This window comes from Labrus mixtus, chromosome 2 (genome assembly GCF_963584025.1).
Source record: "Labrus mixtus chromosome 2, fLabMix1.1, whole genome shotgun sequence".
In the NCBI taxonomy this organism is placed as follows: domain Eukaryota; kingdom Metazoa; phylum Chordata; class Actinopteri; order Labriformes; family Labridae; genus Labrus; species Labrus mixtus.
In genome coordinates, this window is record NC_083613.1 from 23,067,238 (window position 1) to 23,079,411 (window position 12,174).

At 39.0% G+C, this 12,174-nt stretch overlaps 1 protein-coding gene across 7 annotated transcripts in view; it reads right to left on the bottom strand.

Annotated features, from left to right (window-relative positions):
• dclk2a (doublecortin-like kinase 2a) overlaps window positions 1-12,174 on the bottom strand; it is a 42,568-nt gene that overhangs the window by 11,399 nt on the left and 18,995 nt on the right. For 5 of the 7 annotated variants that reach the window (XR_009675915.1, XM_061057127.1, XM_061057102.1 and 2 more), the window contains exons 3-7: window positions 7,238-7,367; window positions 5,150-5,242; window positions 4,588-4,638; window positions 2,072-2,166; window positions 56-143 (exon numbers count right to left, since the gene is read on the bottom strand). Coding sequence is in view for 6 of the 7 variants with exons in the window: in XM_061057127.1 (XP_060913110.1) it covers window positions 56-143; window positions 2,072-2,166; window positions 4,588-4,638; window positions 5,150-5,242; window positions 7,238-7,367 (457 nt within the window). In the remaining variant the exon portion in view is untranslated. The remainder of the gene's footprint in view (window positions 1-55; window positions 144-2,071; window positions 2,167-4,587; window positions 4,639-5,149; window positions 5,243-7,237; window positions 7,368-12,174) is intronic. The other 2 variants (XM_061057119.1, XM_061057110.1) reach the window with 1 other exon arrangement.

Here is a 12,174-nt window from a genome sequence, read left to right on the forward strand (position 1 = left end):
GAGGAGAGGAGAGGAGAGGAGAGGAGAGGAGAGGAGAGGAGGGGAGAGGACGTACCCTCTGGACTTGGTAGATTTGTTAGCTCCTGGTGATTGTTCAATGAGCCATTTACATTTTGTGAAGAGATGTGATGTGAAGGAGGAATCTGCAGGATGCAAAAACAAACACAAAAATAGAGATAAGTGCCAGGCCTAAAACAACACCCTAAGAAAAATAACCATGGCAACCTAAGTGCCCACACTGGCTGATAAACAGATTGTGTTTTTTAATGTTACACAAAATTATAGTTGATTTTTGACAATTTGTTCCTTGGAATGTTACAGAGGATATTTAAAGGAGAAACTTATTGTTGGCTCTGAGTATAGAAGTAAAATTTGCAATAGCACAGCCTGCATATACTGTAACACTTTTTTTTTTCTCACTTAAACAGCCAACTAGGTCTAAATTTAGCTTGTCCTTTAAAATGTGCATGGTGTCAGAGCTCCTGGAACGGATCTGCTCCTCCGCATCCACTCATCACTGCACATAAAACTGTTACGGCTGCAAATGAATCTTTAATTTGTTAAGAGCATCAACTCTGCAGAGCACAGCAGTGGCAACTTTTGCCCTTTATGATAAACTTTTAGCCATAAATTTATGTCAAAAGCTTAAAAATCAGACCAGTGATCTTTAAGCTGTACATTACCTTACTGTGCATTTACTTACAGTAAGGATCCATTATTTAGCCTTAACTGTTAGCCCTCTGGACACACATAGAAATGGGACGCCCATCACACGTTTTTTGAATACTCTATACATAAAAAAGCTTTCTCGTCTGGTACATAACTTTTTCATGTGGCATTAGTTCAACTGTCAACCTACATGCAACTTTTTTTTTAAGGTAGTTGATGATAAAGAGTGGGAAACTGTGTCATTACTCTTCCTGGTGTAGTTTTTAAAATGTTTTCACACTTTTTACACTCAGCTTCTGCCAGTGACTTTTAGAGCTGTCATTGAATCATAAGCATATATTATCCAGCCAAATTAATTTTACTGGGCTTAGAGAGACATGGTGGTGGTCTGCAAGAAGTCTGCCAGCTGGCTGCAGGCGTAAGAAACTCTGTAGGCTGGGACTAACATGAAGCTTACAGAAAAATCCATCGATTAATCAGATTAGTGTGCCAGACTCTCCCAAAATAAACACCAAAAAGCTGCAACACTTGCTGTACACAGATCTGTGGTCAGACGGTCAGTGACTCGATGACTTAACTTTACAGACATATTGAATAATGTTGTGGTAAGTAGGTCGATACCATCAGGCACGTTGGATAGTTCAGGCCTTTAACAATATTGGATTTTTCAAATGGTGCTCATTTTCTGAAAGTTAATGTTAAGTGTTGAAAGCTTTTTTCCTTAAAGGTCACATATTGTGCAAAATACACTTTAACATGTTTTTCTAATACTAATACGTGTCACTGGCCTGTCTACCCACCCCCCAATTGTGAAAAAAAATCCTTCTCCTCTGTCTTTTGTGTTATCCACTTTTCAGAAAAGGTGTGCTAAAAACAGGCTGTTTGGAGATTTTCCCTTTATGACATCACAAATGGCAGTAATCCCTCCCCCAAGTGCAATGACACTCCCACAGCCAGGGGTTTGTTCAGTTCTCTATGTCTGCCTTCTCACCATAAACAATAGGACATGGTGCAAGAAAGCCCAAGCCACCCCCAAGCCCTTCTAGAGAGGGGCATGGTCAGACACAGCTCATTTAAAGCTATAGACACAGAAACAGCCTGTTCTGAGCAGGGCTGAAATTGTAGGGTTTATAGATGTAATAAAATACAAGATCAGAGCGGAATTTTAGTAAGGAACGTCAAAAACATGTTTTGGGGAGCTCTGGGGCTTACCTAAACGTGTTGAAAAGGAGGATAATATGTGACCTTTAATTTTTCTGTTTCTTTTATTCATAAATATACCATACACACATGTACTGTATAGATAGTGTGTTTGAATGCAGCTACAAGTTGAAGTCTTATGTGTGCAGATACAAACATCTACTGTGCACTTGACACTCATGGATGTGATTAGTTGTCATACCTTAAAACCAGAAACAGTTCCGGGGCTGGTTGGAGACGGAGTAGAGGACTTGGTGGACTTTGGAGTTGAGATCTGACTGCTTGAGACACCATTCACTGTATGAACACATGGCACATGCGAACAATGGAAAGAGTCAGAGTTGTCCTCATTGTGACAACGTGTTAGTTTACATGTGGTATCCTGTTTCCTTAGTGTGCTCATGTAACATGTTTGCCAAAAAGAAGAGCTACAAATAAGCCATACACATAATCTAACACTCAATAAATACAGCATCAAACCTGTAATATCAACTTATTTCATTGTCTGTAGATGGACCACATCAGCAGTTGTATTGAGCAAATTGCTGAACTGAATGATAATATTGTGAATGTAGACTACACATTGTAATAGAATAGTTAAGTTCAGTTTAAAGTGTAAAATGCTTTGGTGTTGGTGTCACTATCCTGGCAACAAATGACTTCCTGGGTGCTACTGTATAGCAAGTCATCCTCATTATACAGTATGTGTGTGTAACACAAGGTATAAAGGCACTCAGCAGGGGTGAGAGCTTCTTTTGTTTTAGTGATTCGCTTTCTAACGCACAGACTATTTCTGCCTCACTCTCCCTCGGTTCCTGGCACAAACATAGAGACATAATGCGTCAAACTTAAACGTCTCTTCCTCTGCATAAACCCAGCTGAGCTGTTGAGAATCTTCTCACACTGCCTACAGGCTGCGTCTTTGCACTTCTATTTCAGAGTTTTTGTTTCATCCTACAATCTTTAAAAAAAAAAAAAAAAATCCCTCATTTACTTTTCTATCTGGGTATTTATCTATAAGTTATTTGGTTTAGGACGTTTTGAAGCAATATTTCAGAATAACTCAAATATTCTACAGTACGTTTCATCAGGCTTTAATGTTGTAAAAGTTTAGTTTAACTTCGGAGCACCTCAGCTGCTACAGATGAAAAGGCTTGTGATTTAACTGGTCGGTTAGAGCAGAATTTAATTAAAAGCTAAATGGTGAGTCTTATCAGTGAACTTCTTTGAATGATTGGATTCTGCAGCAGCTGGCTTTCAAATTAGGAAGCTGTGAGTATAATAAATGGCATCTTGTGGTCTTGTCTGTGCCAGAGGGACTGGGGGGTGAGAGCCACTCATGCCTAGTTTAGGCATCAGGCTCATTTGATATCTGAAAATTTAGAATTGGGAGGATTATAAATGTAAAATGTGGAAAGGATGTGTTGACACCTAAGTTGTAAGGGTGCGTTCCATTTAATCTTGGAAAATGGAAATTCCGAGTAGCCGTCATTAGGCACGCCCCCTGTAGTCGGAATTCCAACTTAGAAACCTGAGAACCTTTAGTAGCCCAAGTTCATATTCAACATGGCTGCTGCATGCAAATTCAGTAACGTTTAAGCTGTAACTGTTGTGTTTACTGGCAACTTATTCCTCTTTTTGTGTAATTAAAAATAATCACACCGATAGTATCATGCAAGTTCTATCTGTGCACTTGTTGTCATGTTATTTTTGCACGCAAACTATGATGTAGTTTGTTGTTATAGCCTTTTATTAGCTAACAAAACAAAGGTACTCCAGGAGGCGTCAGTGTTGCCTGTCTGACTTGTTACCAACTTGTTACTGGAACACGGTTAACTTGGGAGAATTCCCAGCTCTGAGAGCCGAGGTTAATGGAGAGCACCATTACCCACAGGAACAGGAAAGCTCCCTGCTTCATGGTACATCTGCACTTTTACATCTGTTGCTCCAACTACTAACTTTTAGTCAATACGTTTTAAATGACTTCAGTTCTTAAGTGCAACTACTTGTGACTGTTTTTTTTTTTTTTTTAAGGTTTATTTTTTGGGCTTTTTATGCTTTTATTTTAGAGATTTTTGGTGGGAGAGAGAGAGAGAGAGGGGGGAATGACATGCAGAAGAGGAGCCACAGGTCAGATTTGAACCCAGTTCCGCCCGCCTGGAAGGACCAGCCTCCGCACATGGGGCACGTGCACTCATGTGATGTGATAGCTTTAACCGCAGCTAATTTTAAATTGTAAAGTAGATAAACTTTTGAAGTGTTCACAATTCTTTTCTATACATAAAGGGGGCTTTGTTTGCTGACTATAACTATAGTTCTTGCAGCTAAGTTGTTAAAATGCTACGGTTAAGTACAGAATGTTTCACAATGTAAGCATGTAACTTAATTTGTTAGCAAGGTAGCATGCTAACTTCTGGCCTGTACGTTAGCGTAAATCAAAAAGTACACTTACACTTTGTCATTAGATTCAGAGCTCTGCTGTCAAGAAGACATTTTGAACAGCATGAAATCTATACCCCACAAAGAAGAAGACTTTAAACTGACTGACAATGCTCGAGTAGCAACCTTTAAACCCCCATATTCAGGTAAGAGGATCACAGCCCTAAAGCTGTTAGAACCTTGGTTTACTCTTAAACTGTATCCTGATTTACTTCATGTAAATTGATTTGGCGGGAGTTCTGCTTTCTAAAACCGCATGACACCAACACCCGGCCTCACCTGGGGATTTGATTGGAGACTGGCTGGTGCTGTAGTGGACCGTGTGTCTTACTGCAGTGTCAGGAAGCAGAAACAGAACAGAAACAAAGAGAGAACAGTCAGAGAAATATAAAGAGGAACAAACTGATAATGACATACTTTTAAACATTCAAGGCTGAACTTAGACTGTAATACTATAAAGGGACAACCTCTAACATAACTCCTCTTTAAACATTATGCAACGGTTTGTAGGACACTCATTACTCAGCATAATGCCACCATAGCTCAATGCAGCATACAAATTGCTTAGTCACTTGTCAAAGCTTTAAGATGAGGCAGCAAATAGAAAGCCCCTTTTCACTCAGCCTGTCAGACATAAATGTACTTAAGTTCTTAACTGTCAGATCAGATAAAAGCAATGCTATATTTGTGGAAAACATTTTCACATTACTGATGTAATACATTGCAATACTTTTTTCTACTAGCTAGTTTATTATCTATTTAAAACATATATATTACAGTAATTTAACCGGACTATGATTCTAAACTTTTTATTGTACGTGCTGAAAGTCGTGTTTCTTACCTGCACCAGGGGACTTGCTGCGTCGTGAAGGACTCTTAGCTGTCCTGTTTGGAGTAGTGGACCGGCTGTGCGATGACTTCACCACTCTGCATTCTGGGAACAAAACAGACTCCAGGTCAACATTGTATATATTATCGTTCTTTTGTCAGCGAACCTGTGCTGTCTTCTCACACAGAGTTAATATGCCACAGTTCAGCAAACAAGCTGCAGAGGGATGTGAGAAGATTTGTATGTGGCATGGTTTATTGAATTCTGTGTACACAAAGAACAACAGCAGAGAGTATTAAACAGATAAAAAAAAAAAAAGCATGGAGGAACGAATAAGGTAGCTGATATTGTGATCAAGTTTGGGCTAAGCTACATTTTCACACAGTGACACACTTGCATATTACTTGAAAATGCTTGACAAAAGTTCTGGTCCAAATACTAAATGAATACTTCTTAGTTAGTGTATCCAGTGGATATTTTACTTCTCTGTTCTGACAGGGAAAGGACGCTTTTTTTTTTTTTTTTGGATAGTTTTTTTACTTTTACTTTTTTCATTTCTTATTTCACCCTAACAAGCCAAACTTTGCACCACTTCCCTTCACCTACCTTCTTAAGAGCAGTTAGCAAAAACACATTCAGCAGTCATTGTGGTTGCTCTTAATCTAAAAATGAATCCCTAACTTTATTTGATACACAGTCTGGCATCCATTACTATCTCTGGCATAGCAATAACAACAGCTTATATAATAGTGTGTGGATAATGTAGATAATGTACCGGTAAATTGCACGCAAGGGCCACATTAATATCAATTCACAAGCTTTGGTTTTTTTTCCTGGTGTTTGCTGCAATGCCACTGCTTTTTTGGGTTTTTTTTGTTGTGTATCTGTGTGCAGTAGGAGCAGATGTTGTAATGATGCTTGTGGTTAACTTGTCAGGACGGTGTTAATGAGGGTGGAGGCGGTAATGAAACAACACACATGAAAAAGAAAACTCAACCACAGGGCATTCTTAATGTGTTCTCCAAGCTATTTAGCACCAGACACATATTTCACTGATTAAAAGGGGCTTGACATCTGGCATGTTGTATGGTGTACATATGAGACCCTGACTGAATAAACTTTTTACTGCAACAACCGGAAACCAGCATATTAATGTGTAATTAGAATATTCCATTTAAAAAAAGTTCATATATGCTCAGTTTTAGGTTTCTTTTTTTTTTTTTTTGTTAAGCTGCATTTTTACATCTGAATATTTCTTACAGTACTAAAAATTGAGTAAAAAACTAAGATGCATGTCAGCATTCCTGCATATCTCCTCTGAAGTAATCTCTCTTGTGTCATCTTTTGCACAGTCTGTTTTCTGTGTTTTTTTTCATTCAATGTTTGTATGGACTGGATCTATTTTGCAAAAAGAAAGAGCAGCATCCGTAACTCCAGCAGAGAGTACTGTGCGCCTTTTTTTTTTTTTTACTCTTTCAAAGTCCTACTTCTTAAATGTAGAGCACAGGACTGTAAGTGGGGCAGAATCTACAGACTCTAAGAATACGATCAAACCACCATCACTCATGCTCAGCAACAGTTAACTTAACACAGTGTGTGTTCGGATAGGCTTCCCTATTGTTAGCTAACCTGAAAAAACAACACAAAACTACACACAGGATGCCAATACTTTGAACTGTTACTATAATAAACTTCTTCCTTCCCACAAGGTTGTTGGTGTTGGCTGAAGTTATGCACAGATTTGACAGTGAATGAACTTGCTGGTTTAAACAGGTCAAATCCTGCCTGTGTGAAAGGGAACTTTGTGTGGCTTTTCCTCAAGATAAAGTGGTATCCAACAGGGAGTGTGTACAATATGCTGTGTGCAGAACATGAACACAAAGGTGTACACAGATATACGTAAAATATGAAAGTTCTGAATAAAATAAGAAAGACAGAGAAAAAAGGGAAAAATATAAACAGTATAACACACACATCTCTTCCTCCCTGTAAACTTCTTCAAGGAAAAGAGTTCTGCAAGCACTAATGAGGACAGAACGGTGAGGGAAGGACACACACAAACACCACGACGAATGTTAAGTTAGTCTTAGTCAGGCCTACCAGTCATAAAGGCTGTGGAAGCCTTACCGCTCTGATCCAACAGAAAGTCATCCTGGGCATAGCGGTGCTTCTCAGGGCCACATGCTATGAACACGTCATCGTTCCCAAAGAAGTCCTGCAGGCAGGTAATCTGAAGGAAGAAGGACAAGGAGGCAGGTGTTACGGAAAATGTCAAATTTATTCTTGACGGCACAATAGTCATGGACTTGTTTAAAATGCAGATGCTGTTTTAGAGAAACAATCAGAAGAGAAAAGCAGCATCACAATAGTTACACTGATGCTCTGTGACAGTTCTGCATGATGAATTTTAATTTAATTCTTTCATACAACTATGTTCAGTTTAAGACTATTACTACTTCATCAACTGGTCACACATACCACAGTGCATTTAGAGATTCTACCTATGAAAGGAGTCATGGTCCAGATTCATGTATAGTGGCCTTAAACATGAACTTACACACTGCAACACAACACACATTCCTACAAAATAATCTCACTAAACCACTTAGTGCTTTGCAACCTCAGGAATACTGACGTAAAAGTACAATACTATAATATGACACAAATAATTTAAAGTGAAATACATCGTAGTAGCTACCTCAAGGGTTGTTTCTTATCATTGTTACTAGTTTGTCTGATAAGGCATTAATGATGGATTCTCATTTACCAGTTTTCCTGTCAGGTCCACTGCTTTTACATGTTTCTGCCTTGGTTTGCATACTGTCATTTTGCTCAATATGTTTAAGCTGCACATGTGACCGTGGTATTTTTGGATGTGAAATAATTGCTTCACTCCAATCCTCATTTACAGTAAGTAGGCCAATCAAATCAGTCCGTGTGATGCACGTGGTACAGTGAGGTTGTGTGACTCTGCATGTGTTTGAGTCTAGTACCGACAAGACAAGGTCAGAACACCCTGACATCCAGAATACTGCAGAGTCAATGCACAATCATGAGAGGACAGCAGTACAGTAAGTGCTTGTGCTGCAGGGACATTTGTCTTGCTTTTTTCTGTCCTGTCTCACACTGTAAGCGTCATTTTCACTGCAGATTCAACACTTTTCTTTCCACGCCCACTATCCCTCCCTTGGAGACAGAAACAGCAGTTACTTCAAAACTACAGTGAGTTGTGCCTACACCACACACACACACACACACACACACACACACACACACACACACACACACACACACACACACACACACACACACACACACACACACACACACACACACACACACACACACACACACACACACACACACACACACACACACACACACACACACACACACACACACACACACACACACACACACACACACACACACACACACACACACACACACACACACACACACACACACACACACACACACACACACACACACACACACAGATTATCCCTCTGTTGCTGTAGGTGGACAAGTAGGAAGACAAGGGAGGTAAAAAAAAAAGAAACTGTTCATTATCCCGCCCCCGTACCTAACACATGTGTTCGCACACTGGAAGGCATATGAACTGTATGTGCATGCCACACACACACACACACACACACACACACACACACACACACACACACACACACACACACACACACACACACACACACACACACACACACACACACACACACACACACACACACACACACACACACACACACACACACACACACACAAACAAGAATAAGGAGGAGGCGTTGGGGATGGCTGAAGATCGTAGACAGATGGATCCTCTGGCAGAGAATGGGGGCTGACACAGTGGGGGAGTGTGTGTGTGTGTGTGTGTGTGTGTGTGTGTGTGTGTGTGTGTGTGTTACATGGTATCAGAAGAACTAGTGGTCCAGAAAAGCTAAGTGAAAAGCACAATTAACTCCACAGTACAAAGAAGAAACGAAACAAGAGAGAAAAGAAAACAGAAGTGAAGCAGGAGTGAAATATTGCAACCTAAATATTTGCATAGTTTACACAAAAAAAATAACTGCAGGCCAGAGTAACAAATGAATTATCATTATTATTATTATTATTATTATTATTATTATTATTAATAATAATAATAATAATAATAATAATAATAATAATAATAATCATGAATAAGATACTTCAAATGACACTACTGCATGTCCTACATTCAGACAGCATGAACTGAACATGAAACAGGATGCAGTAGAAATTATAGTGAAATAAATAATCACAAAATGATCCATGTGTCGAACCTTCGAGACAAACAGAAGGCCTCTTTATGTGGCAACATATACGAAGCATTAGAAAAATGTCAGTGTAATCTATGTTCATACTGAGGTGTGGCAGAGTATTAAAGGTTTGGCATAGCTGGAGTGATTGCCATTCTTTAGATGAAGCTCTCACTCACTGGGACTTGGCAGCTGATCGCCACACCATACTGTCAGGGCAGAGGTGTTAGAATCACCATAGTAACAGCCCACACGGTAGCCCGTTGTATGTGTCAAAAATTGACTGTGCTATTAAAGTGAGAGACTAATATATCCAGATATTAGATAATATTTCTCAGAGACCTCTCGCTCTCTCTCGAATCCACACACTGCTCTCTCTAGTGAGCATAGATGTTATTGATGATAACACCTTCCTGTATTTTTCCACCCACTCAGCAGGCCGTGTTGACGGACAACCAATGTGAGATAGTGACAGAGGGACTGCTGAAGAGAGCACTGTCCCCTGGCAGGGATACCACCAAGTGTGATGACATCAGCAGCCAGAGGACTTTGGGGACACCTCAGAAAAATAAATTGACATCTTAGGAAATAAAGGGTTAGGGTTAAACTTGTTGGCTTTCTGACAGAGAATCGGAATAAAGATTGATACCAATTCAACATTAGTTTGTTATATATAAGCAGCTGGTCAGCTATCTATACACAAGATAGCAAACCTGGGAAAACAGCATGGATCTGTCTGCGTGACTTGAAATTCATATTGGAGCATGAACGTAATTTGTTGCCTGATTTAGCCCAGCACTAAATCGGCATTCAATTCATGTTTATATGTTGTTTTTACAGATATGTGGTTTTGTGTTGTTTTACAGACTTAAAAAATGATTTAACATGACATTTAGAGAGCAAGGTTAGGGTGCTAGTAGAGGTCACTGACGGAGCCATAGTAATTGTTTCCTTCCGTTCTTTGGGCCAAGCTGAGCTAAGCTATACATTTCCTGGCTGTATCTTCCAATATAAAAGACAGTCACATTAGTACATATTTACCTATCTCACTTAAGACCAGAAAGCAAATAAGCTCATTCCCACAAAATGGCAAACTAAATTTAATTTCCTCATTTTAATTTGAAGTCCAATTTAAATCTACACTCCAGCAGCCCTCCACCCTATTATCTTACTTTGGCTCCTGCATGCATACTTGTCCCTGCACCACCCGAGGCAACATGCCCACTGTGAAGAAAAGGAACTCGAGGCTGGACTATTATATTTATCTTTGTCCAGAAGGCCCCTAGCTGTACTCTCATTTACTTTCGCCCCTACACACACTTCTCTCTGCGGGGCTAGCACTGCTGTGCCCTGTGATTAAGTACTTTTCAGCTGGCCTGTGACGTCCAGGAGAGAGGGGGGGGGAGGAGACAAATGGTGCCTGTATGGACATTGGTATAAAAAGGCCATAATAAAAGAGGTCAAGTGGTTAGAAATGATTTTTAATGACCATATCTATATAACTATAGTGTTTTTATATATATATATATATAACCAAACATTTTTGGAATGGTACTTTTAAAATGTACTGGCTATTATTCATTTCTGGATCTCATAGACATTAAGGTCATGAGGGGAAGTCTTGTCAGTGCGGAAAATATTACAAATGTACATCATCTAACCATTTAACGCACAGTATATTAAGAAAGTTGAAAGGATGCGCAGCAAAAATTCAGAAAAAACATGGCAGTGCTCAGACTTTAACTCATAACTTTGCTTATCAGAAAAGTTTTCTTGAACGTTTCATCCAGCTGCATTGATGTAGAACATTTCTTTAGATTGTTCTCATGTAGACTATATTACATCTCTGTTAGGTGTGGCACTCTTCTGACCGCACCCAGCTGTTAATAAAATAAATTAGAGCCTGATTAATCGTTCAGTCAATGTTACCTATCACAGGAACAAATTGTTTCTAACATATGTTTTTTTTTTTTTCTATCTGGGTCAATATAAGAACTTTTTGAACCAAATACATAATGAAGAACGTTTGAGATGATTTTAAAAATGGTGTCATGTAGGCCAGCAGAGCAGGTTCCAAATCCATATTTTACAACACTCTCAGCACTGTCTGCAGCATGGGTATTCAATGAATTCTTCCCCTGTTATATCACTATTTGTATCCAATCAAATATCAGTCAGGCTTTAGTTATAATAATTATATGAAGAACCTGCATGAAGGTCCTTTAGGGACATAAAAACTAAGTCTTGTATTTTTGTTCCTGATTGGTATCAGCTAGTCACCAGTTCCACTCACCAGTCATAAGAATTAATGGTGATGGTGAAATGGTTTTAATAACATGCCAAGCTCACACTCGTTCATAACGTCACCTCTGTTGGTTATTATTTGATCCCTCCAGCTACTCCCTGCAGTACTAGCAGATTGATTGCTTACTCCACTGCACCAGTCTCCAGCTGTTACAGTTTCTTATTGCCATATCCAACAAAGCTCGATTTCATAGTCTGCATCTCAGTGAGACGTTACGTGCCTGTTTGATTATTTCAAATAAAGCCACAATATAAAATTGTGCAAATCCAATTAATTATTTAAAAATGTAAACAATACAAAATACAAAACTTAAAACAATAATACAAAACTTAAAACTTAAAAACATGTAGACTTTAAATAAGGAATGAAATGAAAGATGTTAAAACTGTGAAAAATGTGTTTCGCTTGAACACAGCATAACCTCAAAATAAGGTTAT